A 26,616-nucleotide genomic window follows, 5' to 3' on the forward strand; every position below is an offset into this window, starting at 1 on the left:
CCAGTATCCATTGGAAATTGATATTGCATCCCAGGGTTAATTTGAAAACTCGTCAGTTGTTAATTTAAAGGTGTTATTTAAACTTAAATTCATATCACAAGTTTTCAGATTAGTAAATAAAAGAAGAAGAATGCGCCTAAATATTACTTATTTTCGACCTAATTGAAGCCACAAAAACATACAATACAGGCAATAGCTTCCTACTAGTTAGAATTAATTGCAAAGATAACTTGTTTCAAGCCCACTAATCATATCACATTAACACCTAAAACAGCCACAACTCAAAACACCACAAAAATAAAATAAATACTAAAAGAACTACAAAATAAAAAAATTCACAACAACCCAATCCAACAATTCACTTTCTCTCTCTCTCACCTCCCATCAGCTGAAGTAAATGACTCAGCAAATCCAGGTGGCCTCGTGGGGATACTCGTCTGTGTATTATCCCGACTCATTGCAAAAGATGACGTCGCGTCATCCAATTGGCTATCCTCAAACGCCTGCCATTTCTTTAGCGCTTGTGGCAGGGTCATATCAAGATCAATTCCATAACTGTCGTCGGAATCCTGATCTGACGGCTTCCATGACTCAGCCAGGCTGGATAAGACATTTACAGAATGTCCCATATCGGGCCTCTGGTGTGGCTCTCTGGCACAGCAGTGGCCTGCCAGTTCAGCAACTGTTGCCACACTGGCAAGAGTTTCTTCATCAAGAGGAGAGAGGGTAGGGTCCACCATCTGGCAAAGGGAGTCCTTGGCTGAGGAGAGCTGCATCCGACGGAACCATGTCACAAGGTGCATAGACTCCTCAGGTTGGGTCTCGTCAAGAGCCTTTCGGCCTGTTATAAGCTCCATTAGGATCACACCAAAGCTGAACACATCTGATTTTGTCGTCACACGACCCGTCACTGTATTTCAAAAGAGAAAAAAAAAATGGGTCATTGAAGGGTACAAGTATCAAAATTCTTAATAAAGTAAATGGTATGGAGAAAGTTCTGTTTAGAGGAAACAGGTAAGAGCAATTGGTTTCGGCCGCAAATTTACCTTGGTAGCATTGGAATTTGAAGATACACAGTGAACTAGTTTAATTTGACTGGGTTTGTACAAAACAACTTATCAACAGTATGTAATAGAGACAAGTAATTAATATCCAAGAATGAACACTTATAAGCCTTGAATAGATGATTGTGCAAGTAAGATGTCAAAGATGTTACGCCCTGAATAGACACAGACAACTTGTGAAATGAAATAAAGTGACATGATTTTACCAATTGACTCTGGGTACAAAGGCATTCAATACATTACACTTTTGGTAGGCATCATACCAAAATAGCATTAAAACTATATATTTTGGACCATATCCTTACTTTGGTTCATTGACTAGGTAGACACTAGACAGTGATGTTATTGATAAGAGAGGAAACAGTCATATCTCGCACAAAAATGCACCAACTTTCCACTTATTTTCAAAACTTGGAAAATTAAAACATTTTAACCTTTGAAATAATGTCCAACCCCGTCCACAATATATCAATAGCATTGGCTCAAAATCGTCACTCAAGAGATAAACAAATTTATTAACCCACATAACAATTTTCAATCAAATAGTAAATAAGAAAGTATAATTAATAGTAAAATAAGAAAGTATAATTACCTGCGTACTCTGGTGCAAGGTAACCAAATGTACCGGCTAAACGGGTCTCAATTGAGCAGCATTTCCCATCAGCAGGTGCAAGCCGCACCAGACCGAAATCTGCAACCTTGGCCTTCATATCATCACCTAATAGTATATTACTTGGCTTTAAATCCCTATGTATAAAACTTTGGTGAGCAAGACTATGCAAATACTCAACCCCTCTGGCCACATCAAGTGCAATGCTTAACCTCTTCTTCCACTCCAGTGGCCTGATTCCTTGTTCCTTCCAGTCAAAGAGGTGTCTACTAAGTGCACCTTGTGGCATATATTCGTATACTAGTATTCTCTCATTTCCATCAAGGCAGTAACCTAGCAAAGATACCAAATTACGGTGCCGCACTTTTGTCAAAACTGCAATTTCAGATCTGAATTCATTTAGCCCTTTCCCCATTACTCCCGACTCCATTCGCTTAACTGCTATCTTGGTACCGTCATGTAACTCTCCTTTGTAAACAGTTCCAAACCCCCCACGACCAAGAACATTATCCTCACTAAAGTTATTTGTCACATTCCGAAGTACCTGGATAGAAATTACCATATTACCAGCCTCAACCACATGTACATCACTGGCATTGGGGCCGTTACTGATATGGGTCTCACTGGCTGCACCCCTTACACCATTTGAGTGGGTCCCCGCAATGGTTACCTTCACTGTGTCAGGATCTGACCCAGAATGTCGTGGATGGATCACAGTTGCAGCATACGGACTTTGGACACGGCCGAATGGTTGCTTCTTTCTTTTGTAACAGTAGAAACCCAGCAACCCAATAAGACACAAGCCTGCAATTGCACCAAGCAACGCACCAACAATGACCCCCGCAGAGGCTTTCTTACTGGTTCCAACAGCTGGTCCTGTTTTGGCTGATCCCTTGACATCACCATTGTTGCTCTCAGTGGTAGGACCGATCGGGGGTTGATCCTTCCCTATATTAGTGTTACCAGTTGTATTGACCAGAACGTTCTTGGCAAAGGTCGGCACTTTACCCCATATAGAGTTGTTACTCACATCAAGCTCCTTTAAAGATGGCAATCTAGTGAGCTCGGATGGTACGGTGCCTGTTATGTTATTATTCGAAAGTAGCAACTTCTGCAAAGAGGTTATTTTTGCAAAGTCGGGAGAAATAGCGCCATTCAGACCCATTTTCTGAAAATTAATCACAGTAATGTTACCAGAGGCATCACAGGTAACACCCATCCAGTTCCCAGCACACGGGTCGTTCCCTTCCCAGTTCTGTGCAAAGCGGACCGGGTACCCAAAATCTGCAGCAACTGAAAGAAGAATATCCACACGGGAATCACAGGGGCCAGGCGTAGAAAGACAGAACCTTTCACTTTCAGGTTTCAAATCCACATCTTTAACCGAATTTGGGAAAACAGGCACTGGGCCTTGCAGCAAATTGTTGGTCAGTGTCACCTTACTGAGTGATTTGAGACTGAGTAGTGATTGAGGTACTGGCCCGGTTAACATGTTATCCCTTAATTCTAGATCAGTGAGAGAATTCAAACCCAATAGGTCAGGTATAGGACCTGAAAAATCGTTGGAGTGGAACCACACTTGATTTAAGGAGGTCATGTTGGAGAGGAAACCAATATCACCAGTGAAACGAGTTGGTCCTTGCTGATTGTTTAGCCAAAGAGACCTTAACGGGGACGAAGCAAAAGAATCAGGTACAGACCCATTAAGGTAGTTGAATGACAATGCAAGGTGGCTGAATGAAGGGAAAGTGGTGGCAAGGAAAGATGGGAGAGCACCCGTTAGGTTCGTGCTAACGGCCGAGAAATTGACTAGAGAAGCCGTAGAGCTTAACGAATCGGGTATAACCCATGGCTGAAACGGGTTATTGTCGAGCGAAACTACTTGAAGAGAAGATAAACCAGAGAAGAAGTTTGACGGAATGGAGGTGAACTGATTGTTGTGGAGAAGCAGACTCTGTAAAAGTGTGAGAGTGGAGATGTCAGGGAGTGGGCCCGAGAGAGTGTTCGACTGAAGCTCGAGTTTGGTCAAGCCGGTGAGGTTGGCAATGGCAGGCGAGAGAGAGCCTGTAAGTTTGCGATTGCCTAGCTGGATGGCGCTCACGCGACCGTCTGAAGAGCACGTGAGCCCGGCCCAGTTTCCGCATGGTTCCGATCCAGTCCAGTTTTCCACGCCTAACTCTTTGGCCACAGCTCGTATGACAGGGAGATCGGAGGCAGCTATTTCGACGGAATCAATGGAGGGGACACTGGAGAGGACGCAAAGGAGAAGGTAGACAGGGAGCAGGGTGGAGAAGTGTAAAGGCGGTCGTAACGTCGGCATTGGTGGAGGAGAAAGAATGGAAGGTTTTGGTTTGAGCCTTTGACGCAGGGTGGAGAAGTGTAGAGAGACTGAGAGAGAGTGCACATGGAGGAGGCACATGGGGAGTACAGAAGGAGAGAGAGAGAGAGGTAGGACCAGGAAACGGATACGGTACAAATTAGAATTAGATCTCTTAGCTTTAATTCTGTGTAAAAAATTGTATTGCGGGTATTATTCTTCACAAATTATTCATCCGGTATAAAAAATGAGTGAAGCTCGAGGAGAGGTGGCCGGGAGTGCGCATCCTCTGCATTAACTCAAAAGAGAATCTTTTGAGTTAATGTATCTTAACCGTCTGATTATAAACGGAGTCCATCCAGCCCCATTCTATAATATAGGTGTCTTTAATATTAGTGTGGATTTAATACGGACGAATCTTGAAGCTAATCTGACGGTACATAAACATTAACTCAAAAGATTCCTTTTTGAGTTAATGCAGAGGATACGAAATGAGGTGGCCGGTGGGGTGAGTAGGGTTTTGTGAGGTGCAATGACGAAAAAGCCCATAGAGCGGTGTTGGCGTGTAAAAGTGGGATTGGATGGCTGGCTGGCAGGGAGCTGGGGCTTACTGTAACTGTGGGGTTGTAGTGCTGTACAGAGGAAACTTGTGTAAATTACAAACCATCCTTTGTCCGATAGAGACCGTATTAGGCTTTTCTGTGTTCAACATATTGGAAAAAAGAAAACATGGAGAATTTACATGCAAAAGATAGAAAGATATAGTTTGGTACAAAATTAAGGGGATCATCAGAAAGTTGATATTATCAATTTTTCTTTTTATAGTGATATTATCAAATTAATTACAAGAAACCGGAGAATCACTTTTTTTTTATTTATACATTGATTATTTCAGATCAATTTTATTTCTATTGACTGATACATAATTCTCTATTGCTATATCTATAAGTTCTTAACATATGACCTTTTCTGTCATGAGCTTCTTTCTGATACGTGTTTGTATCTATTTTATTTTGATCTTGTAATGCTATCTAGTTTTGAATTCAAAATGCATATTGTTTCCTTTGAACCATAGTTTGTAATTTGCTATCATTATTGAGGAGGGTTCAAATGCCTCTATTTTTTGTGCCTCCATCATGCCTCCATTTTTTAAAACTTTAATAATTTAAAATTTAAATCTTAAGGGCGTGTTCGGATGGCACGGGATTACGGAATGAGAATAGGAATGAGAATGGAATTCACTTTTGAAAAAGTGGGAACCCACGGGTATAGAATGCATGAGATTAATTATGGGAATATGAGAAAATGAGTGTTCGTTTGTATCATGGGATTAATTGTGGGAAATCTTTATTTATTTTGAAATATGTATATTTATTTAATTGTTTTAGTTTAATTTAGTTATAAATGATTTTTTATTTAATTATTGTTTTTGAATAGTATAGCGTTATGTTCTGTTGTGCCACCATCTATTTATTTAGACCAATAATATATTGTAAATTTAATATTTTAATGGATTGTAAATTGTAATATTTGATAAACATAATTTTTTTAAAAATTATATTAATGAAATTAAATAATAATATTAAAAAGATGAACCATTTCTAATAAAAAATATTACTAGAATGGTACAAATAAAATAAGAAAATATTTATAAATAAATAAATAAAATAAGAAAACAACAATTAAAAATATTTACAAAAAAACATTTAAAAAATACTTGATATATATTATACAATTATGCTTATTAATAAAAAAATTATAATTATATAAAGTAGATTAAATAATAACATAATAATATAACAAAAGTAATTAGTCTTTTATCTTTTCATCTTCCTTCATCCTTTCACCAGAGAAATATTATTCTTTAAATTGTAAAACAAGTTATACTAACAAATAAAATACACTTCGTTTGAAGGATGGGCACATAAAATCTGAGATAAAGAAAATTGGGACCCATAGTCACATGCAAATGGAAAATGTTATCCGGTCTCCTAGCTTATCAAGTTAGTCCCACATCTAAAAATCAATTTTAATCCTAGTCTTTATATATAGATGCTGAAATTTGTTTGTTATTTGAAAGAGAAAGAGAGAGAGACTTGAGTCAGATGACCACGTGAAGTGAGAGAAAATTGATGAGAGAGAAGATTTGGGAAGAAAAAAATTGTGTCTGAGATGATGTTTTTTTTCCCAAAAAATTGCATTGATATGGGAACGATTGGGGATATATTTGGGAACCCATCTGGGAAAAAACTAGCCAACCGAACGGAGCTTGGAAACAAAAAGGAAATTGATCCCAATCCCATATGATTCCCACAAAATTATGGCGTGCCGAACAGGGCCTAAAATTCAAAATAAAATCGTTGGATATGAACTATATCATTTTATCTATGCACGTGTAAAAAATTATGGTATTTCAACTTTGTTTTGATTGTCATCTTGAGCTTGTAAAAATGTATACTAATGTGGATAATTTCTAGACGTTGATTTTTCAATTTATTGATTCACATAAAAGCAAAATAAAAATGTGATAATTTTTTATGGACATATAGAGAAAATAACATAGATCACATCTAACGGTTTTATTTTGACGTTGAAGTTTTAAACTTTGAGTTATTTAAGTTTTAAAAAATGGAGACATGATGGAGGCATAAAAAATGGAGGTATTTGAACCCTCCTCATCATTATTTCATAATGATTCAATTAAAACAATTTTTTTTTTGTGTGTGTATCAGGTCATCTAGTGTAAAAAGGGAGTTCTGTATTTGAAAATTGGGAAAGTGCTAGTGGATTAGGTTATTAAGGCTGTGCTCCACAAACTAAGAGTAAAATCTCATTAAAGGGAAGGGAAGGGAGGAGACAGGATGAAAGCTCCCCCTCAAACAGTAATCTGTATACTCCGATTTGGGAGGTAACTATTTCATCAAAATTGAACACGGAGCTCACCTCCGAACAGTGTTTTCTCCTCTTCGCTCCCTCTCCGATTCTCTCCTTCTGGAGCAAGTAAACTCGCCCGGTCAGATCCGATCTAGTGTGAGTTCATCTCCGCACAGTGATTTCACCCTTCCCCTCCCTCCATATACCCCCGTCTGGAGCACGCCCTAAGAGAATACTGGTATCTTACTGGTATTTTTTATTTGGGAGGGGAATCGCATGAATGGGTTTTATTTGTAATATGTGTACAATGTAACTTATTGGTTAATGAAAGGAATGGCCAACGGCTCCAATGATGGAGAAAGGAGAAAAATAAAAGATAGAGAAAGGGTAAAATTTATAATTTATAAATTTAAGTGAGTTTTATTAGAATAATTAATAAATTGGATAAATTTGTGAGATTTTGAACTTTAGAAGGGTACATACGATATTACATGAAATTCCCCCAAAAAAACTATTAATGACATAATAAACTCTCACTTTTTTGTTTTATCTATAAATGCATTTTTTTCATAATTTGTCATTTCAAACTGATATTTTATTGATAACATAAAAATAATATCACGGGACGATATGTAATGAATAAATTAATGTTTGATCGCTCACTTATTAGGTGCAAATATAACATATATGTGTGTATGAGCGTGTCTTTCATTCTTATTTTTTTTCTCAATAATTTTATATTTAATCATAAGGAATTAGCTCAAATCAATGTCTCATTATAGAGTTATTATATATGCAATAATGATAAAAGAGTATAATTTGGAAAGAAAAAGTGGAAAAGTGGTAATTTGAAGAGTATTATTACTTTAAAATAGTAGGTGCCTAATAATAGAAGGGAGGATTGTTGTTGTGCCCATGAAAAAATACATTAAATTGTCTATTTTCCCATCAATACTAGGGGTGTCAACGGGTACAATAAGGATAGAGTGGAGAGACTTTCGTATCCGTATTCGTAACTGTTACAAATTGTCTTTACCTGTTTCAAATTATCTTATCCGTATCCTGTCATTATCTGTTATAGTTGTCGGATAACAAAACAGCAGTATATAAATAATGAATAATACTAATATAACAATAATTTGTATTATTTTCTGTATAAAATATTAAAATATATTCATTCCACACATATATACATGATTTAAAAGTTTATATTTTATTGGGATTTTTCTTATTGAAACCCGTGAAATTTTATTAGGCTTTGCTATAATTTATTTACATGTTTTAATATTAATTAAGTGTAACACAACTACATAGAATAGTCAATTGTCTAAGTCAGAAAAATTAATAAAATGTATTTTCTGAAAAGACAAAAAAGAGTTAGAGAATTAATATTTATTTCTCGTTAATATATATAATATATATAATTTTTTTTATAATCACCCGATCGGATAACGGATACGGAATAAGCTCTACCCGTACCCTTATCCGTTTAAATTACGAAAAAAAATCTTTTCCCATACCTGCTAAGTTTACAAAAAAAAGTCTTATTTGTATCCGTCTTATCGAAAACTGTACGAATCGAATAAACAGACAAAAGGGTGTCATTGACCCCTCTAATTAAAACATTCAAATGGATAAAATTAATTCTTAATTAGTATGAGTAAGAAAATGCTTATCGACAACCTAGCATAGATTCCAAAATATATCTCAAACAGTTAAAAGAAAAAATAATTTTACTCCACAGAACAATGATATTAATTAGTTCCTATTATGATACCGTGTGGCCCCAATATTCACCTAGAAGCATTTCTGCGGAGCTTTTAATCTGGTCCGTTCGTTTTGAATCGAGCGGGCAGAAAGAGGACAGAGCAAATTTTGAGAATTTTTTCAATTCAAGCAAGATCTGATCTGGTCCGCTCGATTCAAAATGAATGGACCAGATTAAAACCTCTGCACAGCTCCGCAGAGGATACGATTCTGTTATGATACCGTGTGGCCCCAATATTCACCCTCTTGATGAGACAATATGATATAGGCCACAACAGCAACAATGCTAAAAATGACATCATAATGTTGTTTATTTTTTCTTCTTGTTTCTATTGTTATCTTTTGCCATCTATTATTATTTTCCTCTATTTTCTATCTCAATTATCAATTTCATTTCAAATTGTAAACGAGATAAAAATAACTTTAAAGGAATGAATATAAACAGCACGGACTGAAATTTGGTGTTTATTAATGTATTTTAAAAATTTCAACGGTGCTAAAAATTTAGAATTATGCTACTCTCCAATTGAATATAAAAGGAGCTTTGCACTGGAAGTGAAAATAAAAGGATCATGTGATTTTTTTTTTTTGAGGAAGTCCAGGTGGGGGTGGATGGAGGCGGGGGGATTGTATCACCTAAGAGCATTTGTCTCTATTAGTGTATTAATGGTCGGGCGGGTACGGGTACTCCGAGTATACCCGGGTACGGGTACGGGTATGACGGGTACTAGGGTATACGGGTACGGGTATGTCGGGTATTTTTTTCAAAAATCATACCCTACCTGTCCTATACCCGTACCCGTGTACTCTTGACGGGTAGGGCGGGTACGGGTATTTTTTTATTTTTTTTTGCTGTTTTTTTTCGTTTTTTTTCATTTTTTTTTGTTTTCTTTCCTGATATTTTTTTTTTTCTGTTTTTGTTATGTGTTTTTTTTACTTTAAAACAATAAAATATAAATAAAAAAAATTAAAACATAATTTAAAAAACAGAAATTAATAAACAGAAATTAAAAACTGAATTTTAAAAACAGAAATTAAAAAACAGAAATTAAAACACAGAAATTAAAACACAGAAATTAAAACACAGAAATTAAAACACAGAAATTAAAAAACAAAAATTAAAAAACAAAAATAAAAAAAGAATTTTAAAAACAAAAATTAAAAAATAGAAATAAAAACAGAATTTTAAAAACAGAAATAAAAACAGAAATAAAAATAGAATTTTAAAAACAGAAATGAAAAAACAGAAATTAAAAAACAGAAATAAAAACATAATTTTAAAAACAGAAATTAAAAAACAGAAATTAAAAAACAGAAATAAAAACAGAAATTAAAAAACAGAAATTAAAAAACAGAAATTAAAAAACAGAAATAAAAACAGAATTTTAAAAACAGAAATTAAAAAACATATTTTTAAAAATAGAAATTAAGGGTTTGAGGGGAAATTTGAATTTGGGTCGGGTATAAGGGTACTGGTACGGGTAAGGGTAGATGGGTACCCAGGTAGGGTAAAGTCGGGTACGGGTATGGTCGGGTATTTGTCCAAAAAAATCGGTCCGGTCCGATTTTTGCCCGTACCCGCGTACCCGAGTACCCGACCCATACCTGGGCTCGGGCACGGGCGGGTATGGTCGGGTATACCCGTTAAGGGTATAATTAATACTCTAGTCTCTATGATACTATTAGAGTTTTTAATTTGATGTGGCAGTTTCAGATATATGACTATACGAGCGAGTTTACTATTTAAAAATTATACAATAAAGTTTCTTATTAAGAAACTGTTTATAAACTCTATGCTGATTGAATGATTGACTCAAATTATTTATCCTTTTTTAATTTATTGCTAATATGACTTAATAAAAATTCTAAAATTAATTTCAAAGATGTGAGAGTTAGAAATTTTAGAGACTTTAATTTATAAAAAGTAATTAACAGTTATTTAAAAACAGATTTGAGTTTATGGGATGTAGATGCTCTAAGGTAATATAATATTTTTGTTTAGATTCGGACCTTCCGATAAGGATCTCTACGGACATTTAAGAGGTCCGGTTTGACCATATTCTAATCTGACAGTTCGGATTTAAACATAAATGTTCTGTTACCTCAGAGGAAATGGAACAAAGAAACATCGGCCTGTGAATTTGAGGAACAAGTATCCTCTCCAATATTGTAAAAGATTTTCTTCACTTTACGGTTTTTGAGATTAATTAACTTCCAGCCGTTTTGAAATTCGAATTAGTACAGGAGCAGTATTATTGGATTCTGAGATTCATGTCAAAGTTCAGAAAGAACGGTTGAGATTCAATAATTCTAAAAGATACCCTATTACGATATCGGGAAGGATTTGAATTCGAATTTGGGAGGCAGAGATCTTGTTAAATTTTATCTGGTCTGTCGCGAACGCCATTAAAATTTAAGAGATCTTGTTAAATTCGTCCCCATTAAAATTTAAATTATTCTAATTACAGCAACAGGGGCTTTTTCTGGTGTGGTCATTTGGCTCTGCAGAGTGGGTCCCGTAAAGTGTGGGTTCCGCTTGCGCCTCGGATGCGTATCCTCTGCGTTAACTCAAAAGAAATATCTTAACCGTTTAATAAACGGAGCCAATCCAGATCATGCCTAGGAGTCCTTTAATATTAGTGCGGATCTAATTCGCACGAATCTTAAAATAGATCGAAAGGTTGAAATTCATTAATTCAAAAGAGATTCCTTTTATACGAATTCAAGGCCCCACCCGCTCACATGTCCGGATGCAAAAAGTTAGTTGTATAATTGTATTTCGTACGATGAATATAAGAAATGAAAGATACTCGAATTGCAAATAAGTTGCGAAATGTAGCGCTTGAAGGAGAACAAATTTATATACTTGGGCTGCCCGAAAACATCCCTCCCGATAATATACTTGGGCATGCCACTACATATTACCAAACCTGACAGACAAGCTTACATGCCGTTGATAGAAAAAATAGAAAATAAAATGCAAGGGTGGAAAGGAAGATTAATCTCACGTGGTGGCCGATTACAGCTTGTAAACTCGGTACTTTCATCAATACCGATATACTTCATGACTTGTTTTCTATTGCCTAAATGGGTGGTTCAAAGAATTGACCAAATTCGGAGGAGGTTTCTGTGGGGTAAATGTTCGGGAGATGAAAGAGGGGTTTCCTGGCTAAACTGGGAGGCTGTCTGTCTTCCCAAAAGGAATGGCGGATTGGGAGTCATAAATATAGGAATCTAGAACACAGCCCTCCTATTGAGGTGGTGGTGGATGGGCTACAAAAATCCAAACTCCCTCTGGTCTAGAGTTATGATTCAATTATACTGGAAGGGTACACAAACAGATGGGCCATTCCTTTGGAACGTCACGAGCTCCTTTTTCTGGCGGCAGTTACTCAAGTTGAAGCACTGGTTTCATTTTTCGGCATACTGGATTATAGGCACTGGAAAAACCATATCCTTCTGGCAAGATTCATGGAATGGTGAACCTCTTGCTCTAGACTACCAACCAACCTTTCCTAGCTTGTCCTTGGCAGATGCTTTGCCTCTGTTACATATCCTCACTCCAGAGCTCACACTGACAGAGCAGGTCACCTTGTCAGACCAAAGTGATGAATTGTATTGGCGCTGGACGGCCTCAGGTATTTACTCTGCTAGTTCCTTCTACAAGATCATGGTACAGGGAGGGAAGATTAAGTGGAATTTCATGATTGCTTGGCGGTGCAAGGCTCCCACCACAGTTAGGATTTTCTCAAATCTTATGCTAATGGAGAAGGTCCTAACACATGATGAACTCATCCAAAGAGGAATCCAGTGCGATATTAGATGTGTGGTGTGCAGCGCAGGCGAACCTGAAACTGTTTTGCATCTCATTGTAACATGTCCGTACGCGCAGACGGTGTGGAACCTGATGACCGGCTTTCTAAATGTACCGTTCATAATGCCTGGTGAATCGGTGCAGCAGACTTGGTGTGAATCCTGGAGGCAGGTTAAGTTGACAGGCAAAATGAATGAATGTACATGGGCCACATGGTTTGAGTGCACATGCTGGATGTTCTGGAAACAGAGAAATGGAATTATATTTTGAGGAGAAAGAATGCCGCCTCAAATTTTGGTGAAAAAGATACAGGATGAAGGGCGTTTATGGCTACTTAATTGCTAGGCATGCTTTTTGGGTTGTAACAGTTGTAATTGAAAACACAGCATACTGATGTAACCCTCATGGGGTTTTTTTTTTTTTTTTTTTTTTACCAGCATTATTAAAACCAGGCAACCTCTGCCTTTGATTTCAAAAAAAAGAAGGAGAACAAATTTATCTCGACTTAATTGTTCGTATTTATAAGCGTCTCATAAGTTCAAAATCATATTTGCATCTGTATTTATTATTTGATAATTCAAATATCAAGTATATATGTATCCAAATTTTTAGATATGGATTGGAAACGGATTTTAAATAATATCTGATCCGTTTTCATTTATAACAGCAAATATTAATTTTTCCGGGTCATTTAAAACACCGCAAAAAAAAATTTCAAAATCCAAATGTTGTAATTAAAAAATGGGTTTTGTAAGTCCAGATTTTAAGATTCAAACAGCAATTGAGAGAATTCGTAGCATTAATTAGACGACGAAGGTAGACCCCTTCAAATCACACTTAATTTGAAGTTTTGAACTCCAACAAAAGGCTTTCCAGACAATTTCAAATCACAATTTGTTTTGTTATTTGGCGAAAAAGGGGCAACAAAATATATAGTCTAGAGTCTAAAGCATTGAACATTATTTTTATCATATTTTGCAGGCTATTTGTTTTTTGGGAAGAAATCTTCTGTGATTAATTGCGAATCACAAAATTCTGTTAATTTAAGTCTATCTATTTATTTGTTTTGAGATAGTCCTGTGATTCTCAAAGAATCACAGAAGATTTTTTTTCTTTTTTTTTTTCCATTATATTTCTTAATATTGTCATATTTAAACACGGTGTTTTTAATAAAATTTGAGAATTTTGACTTAAATCATTTTATTCAAAATAAAATAGAAAGAATACATACATTTGGACACTCTCCTAGGAATGTTAGTGGTACCTTTTTATCCGTTTGTCCGACAGAATGCCAAATTTTTTTAAATATACTATTTATTGAAAAAAAAACCCTCTGTTATAAAAAAATTAATTTCTGCCATGGCCGCACCTAACGGATGCGGACTCATTTACTGGAGACCGCATGTAACGGATACGGCCCCAAAATAGAGTCTGCATCTAAGGAATGGGCCCCCTTTTTTGTTCTTTTCAAAGTTTGAGATATTCTTAGAGGATGCGAATTCAAATTTAAGATATAATATATTATTTTATTTTATGGTTATTTTACATCGAAGACCTTAGATGTTTATTCGTTAATAGCCTTAAATTAATTTTTATTACAAAGAAATCCAACTAGATGTATATTATTTTATTTTATAGTTATTTTTCACCGAAGACCCTAGAAGTTTATTCGTCGATATCCTTAAATATATTTTTATTACAAAGAAGTCCAATAACATATATATTAATGTATTTTTTTATTTTTTATTTTTTTCACCGAAGACCCTAAAAGTTTAATCGCTGATAGCCCTAAATTAATTTTTATTACAAAGAATTCCAATTACATATATATTATTTTATTTTATGGTTAGTTTTCACGAAGATCTTAGAAATTTATTCGCCGATAGCCCTAAATTAATTTTTATTACAAAGAAGTCTAATAGCATATATATTATTTTATTTTAGTTTGTGATTATTTTTCACCAAATACCCTTGAAGTCTATTTGCCGATATCCCTAAATTTAATTTTATTACAAAGAAGCCCGATAACATATATATCATTTTATTTTGTGATTATTTTTCACCAAAAATCTTATAAGTTTAATCGCCAATAGTCCTAAATTAAACTTCTAGAGATATCGGCGAATAACTTCTAGGGTCTTCGGTGAAAAATAACCATAAAATAAAATAATATATATATTATTGGCCTACTATCTAATCAAAATTAATCTAGGATCTTCTGCATCGGAAATGTCTTATATACCATGATCGCTGAAATGATTGGGATAAGATAATGAAAAGTTAATTACTTAAATTACATATCAGGTGCATTTTTCATTTTGATAAGATGTTTTCTGCATGCATTTTCCATTTTATTACCTTCTCCAATCACGAGAATGAATCCTGAGCACATCCCCAGAGGATGTACCTACAAAACAATTAGCGAAGCGTATAATTTAAAAGAAAAAAAAATAATAATTACATGTCAATATGAAAGCATATTGCTTATGTTAAAGACGATGTTGGAATCTTCAGAATTGATGTTTGCACCATCCTGGCAGTGAACAACCCAAACGATCATTAGAATTGCTACAATCAACGCCAAAATGTGCGCTGCCGTGGTGACATGTCGGGCGAATAAGACCATAGAAGCACCTGATTCCATAAGAGCCACAAAGACTTCAAATGTTCAATAGTAGGTCTACTAAAAGCCCAAAATAAGCCCAATATAAATTCAGGCCCAACTTCCATTGGAAAGTTGGATGGAGATTTCAATATTTTTTTTTTTTGTTTTTTGCGGAGAAGAGATTTCAATAATTGGAATGCCCTATCTGTAGTGATACTCTCATTTGGGCTATTTATTAAAAAAATTATTTTTTTGAGAAATTAAATTGAAATATTTTCAAAATGCAAATTTTGTGTAAAACCAGCCTGTTTTGTTCAATTTTTTTTAGTATAATTCATAAAGATATTGTCTTCTATATATAAAAGATGGATCACGGATAGAGAACTGGGTGTCTTTAATTCTCAATTGAGAAGTTTATGAAATTGCATCTCGGTTCATAGGTGACATCTAACATGAAGGTTTCTAGCAGTTTCATTTTCTTTCTTTCTCAATTCTCGAACGAACCATTAATTTTATGTATGCAAAACAATATAATTTTTTATCATTTTAAATAAGTATAAAATTATTGTTTTATAAAAAGGTCTAGACCATTCAAAAATAGTTTTGTACCTGTCAAAGAAATAATAAAAAAAATTCAAAACATATAAAATTTAATCTTCAAATACATTTTAATATGGAGATCATGTTGAACGGTTTTAATTAATAATTTGAATTTTGAAATAAATATAAAAAATGCGAGGCACGAATGAAGCATAAAACACAAAAAAAAAATATAAAGTATCTGAACCCTCTATTTGAATAATGAAAAATTATCAATTTATTTGTCTACAGCTAACTGAGTCAGTTAAATATATAGCACGGATACTGACACCAAAACACCAGTATCCAACAAAAAAAAAGGGGAACTCAGCTGTTACATATAGATATATAATATGTTGGCACATGGATACCCATCTGGATAAGTACCAATGGTGCATAAAATTGAGTAAAAAAATTCACCTTTTATATTGTAATTATTTCTTAAATTTATTTGCAAGTAGAGGTAAAATAGCATTTGGAACTCTGAAACGGCGTTTATTAAATAGCAGAATATTTGGGAGTTGTCTAGATTTCAGGTAGCTAGACCCACATGTAACAATAACTTCCTTTGGTCTGTGATTATATTTTTAATTGTTTTTTCTTAGGGGAAAAAGAAGAAGAAGATTATATTAATTGGGTAGATTAAATATTAGTCACTGTCTATATAGTAATCCGAAAATATGATCCTCAACTGCCATTAAATGGCATCAAATCAATCAAATCAAGAAAGTCAAATAAAATCATTAATATATATAACTCACTAAAGTAATTTTACAAAAATGACTACTGCCAATTTTACAGTACCTCTCATTGTACAAATCAGAAGAATTTAGCATATTTCAATTTGTACATATATTTTTCCGTATATTGATGGCAGCTGTGTTCAAAATATCGTCAATACATTCAAAAAAGTTACAATACTCCCTTGTCAGGGTTGTCTTTTACACTTGACCCCCTCTGTAAAATCAAATTAAAACCCATTAAGCACCCAATAAGCTCCAATAAACTCCCAACCCTTTACATGGTTGCAAACATAGAAAAAGCATGGCTAGTGAAATCTATATTCTCTGCTGAAACCTTCTTCGCCGGACAATCTGCCATGTCATTTTGGCTCCGATCAATGAACTGACACTGAAAACCAACATTTGCCTTTAAGGTCCTTCCAAATTTCAAAAAAAAAATCTTCAAAGGCCTTCCAATCAACAGAGTCCCACACATAGCAGCTTAACCAAACAAATTGCCAATATGAGCTCTTTTTGTTGACATATATAGTAAATTTTTTATCTTTCTTTATGTAGAGGATACAGTGGCCAACAGAAACAAGTTTTGTTAAGCAAATTCCATAATAAAAATATACGAAGGATAGGTTTATTCAAGAGACCTGAATTAGCTTCTCTCTCTTAGGTTGTATCACATCACAACTCACAAATTAATATACCAATTTGTAATGAAACAGATACAGAGCCAGTTGAGAGTTGGAGGCACATGGGCCCACGTTACATTTTTCAAATTTAGATAGAAAGAAAGAAGACAGGAAAATGACATGAACCAGTATTATTGTCTTCATACAACAACTCATCACTCATCTGCTTTCTTTTTCTTTTTCTTTCTAATCCAGAAAGGTGTAATAGAAAGGCCCCACATATATAGGTTCCATCTCAAAAAATGAATTGTTGATAAAACCAAACAATCAGCAGCCTCTGTCCGTATTTTTCAAAAAATTACAGGAAAAGAAATAATATCATAGACAGGTAAGAGGCCCATACCCTATCATGGCCAGAGAGAGCATTACAAATCCCAAACAACTTGATAAACAATGAAAATGAAAGGGAAGAAAAATTGAATGGAAAGAAATAAAAGGAACAAGTTGACATTATCTCTTCGAACGATGAACACCTGTCATTGCCAGATTAGCATGGTCCCTGTTTCCCCAACTTGTGTTTCAAAACTGAGTCAACTTCAAAAATGAGATAAATCCTCGCACATCGATGCAGCAGATTGGTTTTTCTCTTTTGATTGTTTTTAACTTTTTTTTTTTTAGGAAAAGAGAGTTTACAATACTATAATAAAAAACCTAAATTGAAGCTGCAACATAAAATTAAAAACCTGCACTAAAACTAGTCCCTACTGTAGGAATAAAACGAAAAGCCACTAAATCATTTAAACCTCTAAAATACCCCTTCCCTCCATTTTCTGAAATTTGAAAAGATAGAGGTTCTGCTTGTAACTTTCCACTTTTCTCTCTGACATCGTGTTTTGTTTACCAGTAAAAACTGGGAAACCTGTTTCGGTTACCAGTAAGACTGAGAAAATGTTTCTTTTACCAGTAAACTGGGAAACCCGGACCATTCTCTGTTCCACTGATTCCCAAGTACCAGTACCCTCAATTTTATTTCCTTGATCCCCCATTTACCAGCAACCTTTGCTGACCCTTCTACTGTTCCATTGCCATCCAACTTCCACTACCAGTATCCATTGGAAATTGATATTGCATCCCAGGGTTAATTTGAAAACTCGTCAGTTGTTAATTTAAAGGTGTCATTTAAACTTAAATTCATATCACAAGTTCTCAGATTAGTAAATAAAACAAGAAGAATGCGCCTAAATATTACTTATTTCGACCTAATTGAAGCCACAAAAACATACAATACATGCAATAGCTTCCTACTAGTTAGAATTAATTGCAAAGATAACTTGTTTCAAGCCCACTAATCATATCACATTAACACCTAAAACAGCCATAACACAAAACACCACAAAAATAAAATAAATACTAAAAGAACTACAAAATAAAAAAAATTCACAACAACCCAGTCCAACAATTCAGTATCTCTCTATCACCTCCCATCAGCTGAAGTAAATGAGTCAGCAAATCCAGGTGGCCTCGTGGGGATACTTGTCTGTGTATTATCCCGACTCATAGCAAAAGATGATGTCGCGCCATCCAATTGGCTGTCCTCAAACGCCTGCCATTTCTTTAGCGCTTGTGGCAGGGTCATATCAAGATCAATTCCGTAACTGTCGTCGGAATCCTGATCTGACGGCTTCCATGACTCAGCCAGGCTGGATATGACATTTACAGCATGTCCCATATCGGGCCTCTGGTGTGGCTCTCTGGCACAGCAGTGGCCTGCCAGTTCAGCAACTGTTGCCACACTGGCAAGAGTTTCTTCATCAAGAGGAGAGAGGGTAGGGTCCACCATCTGGCGAAGGGAGTCCTTGGCTGAGGAGAGCTGCATCCGACGGAACCATGTCACAAGGTGCATAGACTCCTCGGGTTGGGTCTCGTCAAGAGCCTTTCGGCCTGTTATAAGCTCCATTAGGATCACACCAAAGCTGAACACATCTGATTTTGTCGTCACACGACCCGTCACTGTGTTTCAAAAGAGAAAAAAAATGGGTCATTGAAGGGTACAAGTATCTATATTCTTAATAAAGTGAATGGTATGGAGAAAGCTCTGTTTAGAGGAAACAGGTAAGAGCAATTGCTTTCGGCCGCAAATTTACCTTGGTAACATTGGAATTTGAAGATACACAGTGAACTAGTTTAATTTGACTGGGTTTGTATAAAACAACTTATCAACAGTATGTAATAGAGACAAGTAATTAATATCCATGAATGAACACTTATAAGCCTTGAATAGATGATTGTGCAAGTAAGATGTCAAAGATGTTACGCCCTGAATAGACACAGACAACTTGTGAAATGAAATAAAGTGACATGATTTTTCCAATTGACTCTGGGTACAAAGGCATTCAATACATCACACTTTTGGTAGGCATCATACCAAAATAGCATTAAAACTATATATTTTGGACCATATCCTTACTTTGGTTCATTGACTAGGTAGACACTAGACAGTGATGTTATTGATAAGAGAGGAAACAGTCATATCTCGCACAAAAATGCACCAACTTTCCATTTATTTTCAAAATTTAGAAAATTAAAACATTTTAACCTTTGAAATAATGTCCAACCCCGTCCACAATATATCAATAGCATTGGCTCAAAATCATCACTCAAGAGATCAACAAATTTATTAACCCACATAACAATTTTCAACCAAATAGTAAATAAGAAAGTATAATTAATAGTAAAATAAGAAAGTATAATTACCTGCGTACTCTGGTGCAAGGTAACCAAATGTACCGGCTAAACGGGTCTCAATTGAGCAGCATTTCCCATCAGCAGGTGCAAGCCGTACCAAACCGAAATCTGCAACCTTGGCCTTCATATCATCACCTAATAGTATATTACTTGGCTTTAAATCCCTATGTATAAAACTTTGGTGAGCAAGACTATGCAAATACTCAACCCCTCTGGCCACATCAAGTGCAATGCTTAACCTCTTCTTCCACTCCAGTGGCCTGATTCCTTGTTCCCTCCAGTCAAAGAGGTGTCTACTAAGTGCACCTTGCGGCATATATTCGTATACTAGTATTCTCTCATTTCCATCAAGGCAGTAACCTAGCAAAGATACCAAATTACGGTGCCGCACTTTTGTCAAAACTGCAATTTCAGATCTGAATTCATTTAGCCCTTTCCCCATTACTCCCGATTCCATTCGCTTAACTGCTATCTTGGTAGCGTCATGTAACTCTCCTTTGTAAACAGTTCCGAACCCCCCACGACCAAGAACATTATCCTCACTAAAGTTATTTGTCACATTCCGAAGTACCTGGATAGAAATTACCATATTACCAGCCTCAACCACATGTACATCACTGGCATTGGGGCCGTTACTGATATGGGTCTCACTGGCTGCACCCCTTACACCATTTGAGTGGGTCCCCGCAATGGTTACCTTCACTGTGTCAGGATCTGACCCAGAATGTCTTGGATGGATCACAGTTGCAGCATTCGGACTTTGGACACGGCCGAATGGTTGCTTCTTTCTTTTGTAACAGTAGAAACCCAGCAACCCAATAAGACACAAGCCTGCAATTGCACCAAGCAACGCACCAACAATGACCCCTGCAGAGCCTTTCTTATTGGTTCCAACAGCTGGTCCTGTTTTGCTTGATCCATTGACATCATTGCTGTTGCTGTCAGTGGTACCAGTGCCTCTACCAGGACCGATCGGGGGTTGATCCTTCCCTATATTAGTGTTACCAGTTGTATTGACGAGAACATTCTTGGTGAAGGTCGGCACTTTACCCCAGATAGAGTTGTTACTCACATCAAGTTCCTTTAAAGATGGCAATCTAGTGAGCTCAGATGGTATGGTGCCTGTTATGTTATTATTCGAAAGTAGCAACTTCTGCAAAGAGGTTATTTTTGCAAAGTCGGGAGAAATAGTGCCATTTAGACCCATTTTCTGAAAATTAATCACAGTAATGTTACCAGAGGCATCACAGGTAACACCCATCCAGTTCCCAGCACACGGGTTGTTCCCTTCCCAGTTCTGTGGAAAGCGGACCGGGTACCCAAAATCTGCAGCAACTGAAAGAAGAATATCCACACGGGAATCACAGGGGCCAGGCGTAGAAAGACAGAACCTTTCACTTTCAGGTTTCAAATCCACATCTTTAACCGAATTTGGGAAAACAGGCACTGGGCCTTGCAGCAAATTGTTGGTCAGTGTCACCTTACTGAGTGATTTGAGACTCAGTAGTGATTGAGGTACTGGCCCGGTTAACATGTTATCCCTTAATTCTAGATCAGTGAGAGAATTCAAACCCGATAGGTCAGGTATAGGACCTGAAAAATCGTTGGAGTGGAACCACACTTGATTTAAGGAGGTCATGTTGGAGAGGAAACCAATATCACCAGTGAAACGCGTTGGTCCTTGCTGATTGTTTAGCCAAAGAGACCTTAACGGGGACGAAGCAAAAGAACCAGGTACAGACCCATTAAGGTAGTTGAATGACAATGCAAGGTGGCTGAATGAAGGGAAAGTGGTGGCAAGGAAAGACGGAAGAGCACCCGTCAGGTTCGTGCTAACGGCCGAGAAATTGACTAGAGAAGTCGCAGAGCTTAACGAATCGGGTATAACCCATGGCTGAAACGGGTTATTGTCGAGCGAAACTACTTGCAGAGAAGATAAACCAGAGAAGAAGTTTGACGGAATCGAGGTGAACTGATTGTTGTGGAGAAGCAAACTCTGTAAAAGTGCGAGATTGGAGATGTCAGGGAGTGGACCCGAGAGAGTGTTCGACTGAAGCTCGAGTTTGGTCAAGCCGGTGAGGTTGGTGACAGCTGGCGAGAGAGAGCCTGTGAGTTTGCGATTGCCTAGCTGGATGGCGCTCACGCGACCGTCTGAAGAGCACGTGAGCCCGGCCCAGTTTCCACACGGTTCCGATCCGGTCCAGTTTTCCACGCCTAACTCTTTGGCCACAGTTTGTATGACAGGGTGATCGGAGGCAGCTATTTCGACGGAATCAATGGAGGGGAGACTGGAGAGGACGCAAAGGAGAATGTAGACAGGGAGCAGGGTGGAGAAGTGTAAAGGCGGTCGTAACGTCGGCATTGCTGGAGAAGAGAGAGAATGCAAGGGTTATGGTTTGAGCCTTTGAGGCAGGGTGGAGAAGTGCAGAGAGAGAGAGTGCACGCGGAGGGGGCACATGGGGAGTAGAGAAGGAGAGGGAGAGAGAGGTACAAATTAGAATTAGATCTCTTAGCTATAATTCTGTGTAGGAAATCGTATTGCGGGTACTATATTCTTCACAAATTATTCATCCGGTATAAAAAATGAGTGAACCTCGAGGAGATGGAGTTCACATCCTCTCCATTACCTGATAAGGGAATCTTTTACAACTCCGTTCATTTTAACTTGGCACAGATCTCGAAGCCTAATAATACTGCCTCCTCCTCCACTAGCCCGAATCCAAAAACGGTTGACATTTAATCTCAAACCGTAAAGTGAGGTAACCCTCTACAGTGCTTGGGAGGATACGAATCCGAGGAAAGGTGGTGGGATTGGGTGGCTGGCTGGCAGGGAGCTGAATTCGCATCCTCTGAGATATCTCATATTTTGCGTGGGACTTGGGACTTGGGACTGCACGAGGTCTCAGTTTTTGACATTGAAGATCATCTGACCTATGCGGAAGCAATGGATAGGCCTGACTCTGATAAATGACTGGAGGCCATGAGATCCGAAATACAGTCCATGTATGACAACACGGTCTGGAACCTAGTTGTACTACTTGATGGGGGTGAAACCCATAGCTAACAAGTGGGTTTTGAAAAGGAAAACAGACATGGATGACAATATGACTATTTACAAAGCATGGCTAGTAGCGAAAAAGTTTCAAACAAATTCTGGGAATTGATGAAACTTTTTCACCCGTAGCTATGTTTAAGTCAATTCGGATACTCCTAGCAATTGCCGCATTTCATGATGATGAAATATGGCAAATGGATGTCAAAACCGCCTTCTTAAAAGGAAATTTAAGAAGAGGATGTGTATATGACACAGCCTACGGGTTTTGAAGATCCAGAGAATGCTGGGAAGGTATGCAAGCTTCTTGAATCCATTTATGGATTGAAGCATGCATCACGGAGTTGGAATCTTCGATTTGGCAAAGAAGTCAAAAGCTTGACTTCGTCAGATGCGAAGAAGAATCTTATGTGTACAGAAAAACTAGTGGGAGTGCCATCGCCTTTCTTAATCTTATATGTAGATGACATACTCTTAATAGGAAACGATATTCCTCTATTGCAATTAGCCAAGTCTTCATGAAAGAAGAGTTTTCTCAATGAAGGACTTGGGCGAGGATGTCTATATACTAGGCATAAAGATCTACCGAGGTAGATCAAAGAGACTTATAGGATTAAGTCAAAGCACGTACATTGACAAAGTGCTGAATCGGTTCAGCATGCAGGATTCTAAGAGAGGATTCCTGCCAATGAATCATGGTACACAGCTTAGCAAGACTCAGTGTCTTTCGACAACTGATGAGTAAAGCACTATGAGTAGAGTACCATACGCTTCGGCTATTGGCTCTATCATATGCGCCATGTTGTGCACTCGCTCAGATGTCTCGTATGCTTTGAGTATGACGAGTAGATATCAGGCTAATCCAGGCATAAAGCACTGGAATGCTGTAAAGAATATCCTTAAGTTCTTGAGGAGAACTAAGGATATGTTTCTCGTCTACAACGTTATCACCTAATACGAGAGATCGTAAACATCATAAGATGCTTATAATTAATTATAAAAGATATAATTAATATAAAGGTGATGTAAAGATAAGTAGAGTTGACACAGTCAGCAACACAGCTGATCCACTCACAAAATCTCTTCCTCAAGCCAAGCACGAGATGCTTAATGCTTCTATGGGTCTGGAACACATAGAAGATTGGCTGTGTGATTTTCTCAGGATCTACGAGATCTTAGAGAATAAAGAATTTTGTATATAAGTAGGGCCCACGATGATTGGCTCCTAGCTTAAGTGGGAGATTGTTAGTTTGTAATAATCTAGAAGTCAATAATACGATAAATTATCATAAAGCTTTGTTCATGAATAGAATGTTTATTTATATATCATTTTGTTGCCTTGAGTATTATTGAATTTATGGATCATTTCGAGTTCATGACTGAAATTGTGAAACTCCATAATATAGATGATATATACTCTTAAAAGGTCACTGACCAAGGTAATTAGCAGGAACACTAATTACCGCGATAAGGTTAGTATGTGGATTAAAAGATGGTTAAGTTTTACAAACCACCTGACACAAGATGTCATTTTAATCACATAGATACATGTTCTATGAACATGGTATTTGACAGACCCCGAATGAAACATTAAATAGAATTGTGTTCGTGTCATTTATGTTTTCATTTAGTGTCAGGTTCTACAGTATGAGGTATTTATCGTTCCCACTGAGAAATATGTATGTGTGATTGTTATCTACCGCTGTCCGTAAAAAGCAGTCATAACGGTAGCTTTTCCATATGTATAGCTTGGTTGAGGAAGTGATAGTTTACCAAGAATACTATCTGTCCCTCGTATCTCTATACGAGCTATAGCATCACTGGGCCCCTTGATAGAGTAAGATTATCTGCTAGCGGTATAATTACAAGAGTAATTATATTTGATAATCTGCTCAAGATCAAGAAAAGATTCAGTTAGTAAGGATGACACACATCTACCTTGAAACTGATCTGATAGCTATGAGACAGAAGAACAGACACAAGTAAATTGTTTACTGCATCGTGATATTGTACAGTACAGCATCATCTATGTAATTGGATGGTCATGATGTGTTGCCAGATGCCACCCATGATTATAGAAGTTAAAACAGTTTTAACTCTATTTACCAACATAACACAGATCCTATTGGGTCACACCATATAGGAGTTAATCGGAGAATCTTATTGCGATTGATTATAAATTGGTTATGATCAATAGTAAGATGGTTATAATTAATTATACGTGTTATAATTAAATTATAAATGTTATGTAAAAATAACAAGCAAAAACATTGGTTAATTTATAAACGTGTGTGACACGTTGTATAAAAGTTAACCGGTTAATTTATAAATGTGCATGACACATTGTATAAATTACCGAAACAACAAACCGCAAGAAAAATATATATATAATTGTTCAGAATAATTATACAAATATTATTTGTGTTCGGGCCGAGGGCATTCGGGTCTTTTCAGATTCGTCCTTATCCGCATGACATGTCATTGATCCTATCCAGATGACATGTCATCAATCCTATCCACAAGGGCAAAATGGTCATTTCACACCTATGCCACCTTGCATGTGTAGAAACATGGAGAAGAGCGTGGAAGGGTGTGGAAGGGGTATTTTGGTCATTTCACATATAAAAGGATGAGGTGTCAATGGCATACCTTGTAAATAGGCCGAACTTGGAGGGCATTTTGGTCTTTTGCAACCGACCCTAAACACTATAAATAGGGGTGGAGGGGTAGAGAGAAAATTAACTAATTCATTCGTACCGGTTTCGTGTCGAAACAGATCGGTATTTTCTCTCTTTCTCGGTTTCTCTCCCAAATAGTGTTTCGGTTGAGAAAAGAAAGTTATACGTACTTGACATATAATCTTGTGGGTTGTTGTGGAATATATTTACGGGATTGATGAATAGTGTTTTACCGAATTTAGCGGTATGTCAGTTTTGCATATTGATGAAACTGAGCAACCGAAAATTCGTGTTTACGGGTTTTCGTCTTTTTCCCATGAATAGTGTTTTTGCAGAATTTCGTGGTTTACGGTATTTCTGGCAGAAGAAATAAACCGCTCTCCGGTTAGTCCTGGTGGATAACCGATAGAGGTATCACACGTGTGATACTCCGAGTCGATTCCTTCCCTGGTGAGGCTCTACTCGCTCGGTCTGCATTCCAACTGTGATTTGGAAACAAGGTATAAATATGTTATATTAATCTATTTAATTGGTAAGTAGATTAAAGTTTTAAAAATCAATCATGGAGTAGATCTGTAAAAGGATTAAATTGGGTTTTGATGCCAAAGGAATACTGAAGGTGGACCGCCTTGGAAAGTTTCCTGACATACCCCGTTTAATCCTGAGCTTAAGTTGGCCGTAGAAACTACGATCATTCTGCAACTTAAGCCTAAACGGGTTTTTGGTTAGCACCCCGAAACCCCAACAGTGGTATCAGAGCACAAGGTTCTCCCGCTGATTGATTTTCTAAAAGTTATAACTTATGCAAATTAGGTGCATATACCGCATATCAGTTTAATTCTTACATTTGCAGCTTAAGTCCAAAACCGATTAGAAATGAGATTTTCTTGGATCGGTTCTACCGACTAAGAAAGTTAAATTAGATTTAAGCTTTCTTTATGCTTTCTTATGAAATGTAAACTTTTACATTTCTTGGATCGGTTTTCCGACCGAGAAAGATAAAATAGGATTTTATGCTTTCTTTATGTTTTCGTTTTCAAAACTTTCAACTGCATTTGAGTATATCTAAGAATGTGATGAAGCAATAAAGTACCCAAGTAAGAACTGCTAATCTCCACCCGTAAGCGACAAGGTTAATGACAAGAAAA

At 36.7% G+C, this 26,616-nt stretch overlaps 2 protein-coding genes and 1 long non-coding RNA gene across 3 annotated transcripts; 1 reads left to right on the plus strand and 2 right to left on the minus strand.

Moving 5' to 3' along the window:
* Positions 1 to 131: 131 nt before the first annotated feature.
* LOC144565687 (receptor protein kinase TMK1-like) lies at positions 132 to 4,069 on the minus strand. Its single transcript, XM_078315509.1, has 2 exons — positions 1,657 to 4,069; positions 132 to 910 (listed from the first exon to the last, which is right to left on the minus strand). Exons 1-2 carry the CDS (start codon positions 3,992 to 3,994, stop codon positions 375 to 377), a joined length of 2,874 nt encoding a protein of 957 aa, XP_078171635.1. The 5' UTR covers positions 3,995 to 4,069; the 3' UTR covers positions 132 to 374.
* Positions 3,876 to 22,177, plus strand: LOC144565688 (uncharacterized). Its single transcript, XR_013514937.1, has 2 exons — positions 3,876 to 3,967; positions 22,065 to 22,177. It is a non-coding gene; the product is annotated as an uncharacterized LOC144565688 (long non-coding RNA).
* Positions 18,308 to 22,100, minus strand: LOC144565686 (receptor protein kinase TMK1-like). Its single transcript, XM_078315508.1, has 2 exons — positions 19,748 to 22,100; positions 18,308 to 19,003 (listed from the first exon to the last, which is right to left on the minus strand). Exons 1-2 carry the CDS (start codon positions 22,098 to 22,100, stop codon positions 18,468 to 18,470), a joined length of 2,889 nt encoding a protein of 962 aa, XP_078171634.1. The 3' UTR covers positions 18,308 to 18,467.
* Positions 22,178 to 26,616: the final 4,439 nt, after the last annotated feature.

The sequence above is a fragment of the Carex rostrata genome, chromosome 14, assembly GCF_964058835.1.
Source record: "Carex rostrata chromosome 14, lpCarRost1.2, whole genome shotgun sequence".
Lineage (NCBI taxonomy): Eukaryota > Viridiplantae > Streptophyta > Magnoliopsida > Poales > Cyperaceae > Carex > Carex rostrata.

Coding starts and splice junctions, on each gene's coding strand:
- LOC144565687 (XM_078315509.1), bottom strand. CDS start 3,994: ATGCCGACGTTACGACCGCCTTTACACTTCTCCACCCTGCTCCCTGTC. Junction 911..1,656: donor CCTTGCACCAGAGTACGCAG/GTAATTATACTT, acceptor TTTGAAATACAG/TGACGGGTCGTGTGACGACA.
- LOC144565686 (XM_078315508.1), bottom strand. CDS start 22,100: ATGCCGACGTTACGACCGCCTTTACACTTCTCCACCCTGCTCCCTGTC. Junction 19,004..19,747: donor CCTTGCACCAGAGTACGCAG/GTAATTATACTT, acceptor TTTGAAACACAG/TGACGGGTCGTGTGACGACA.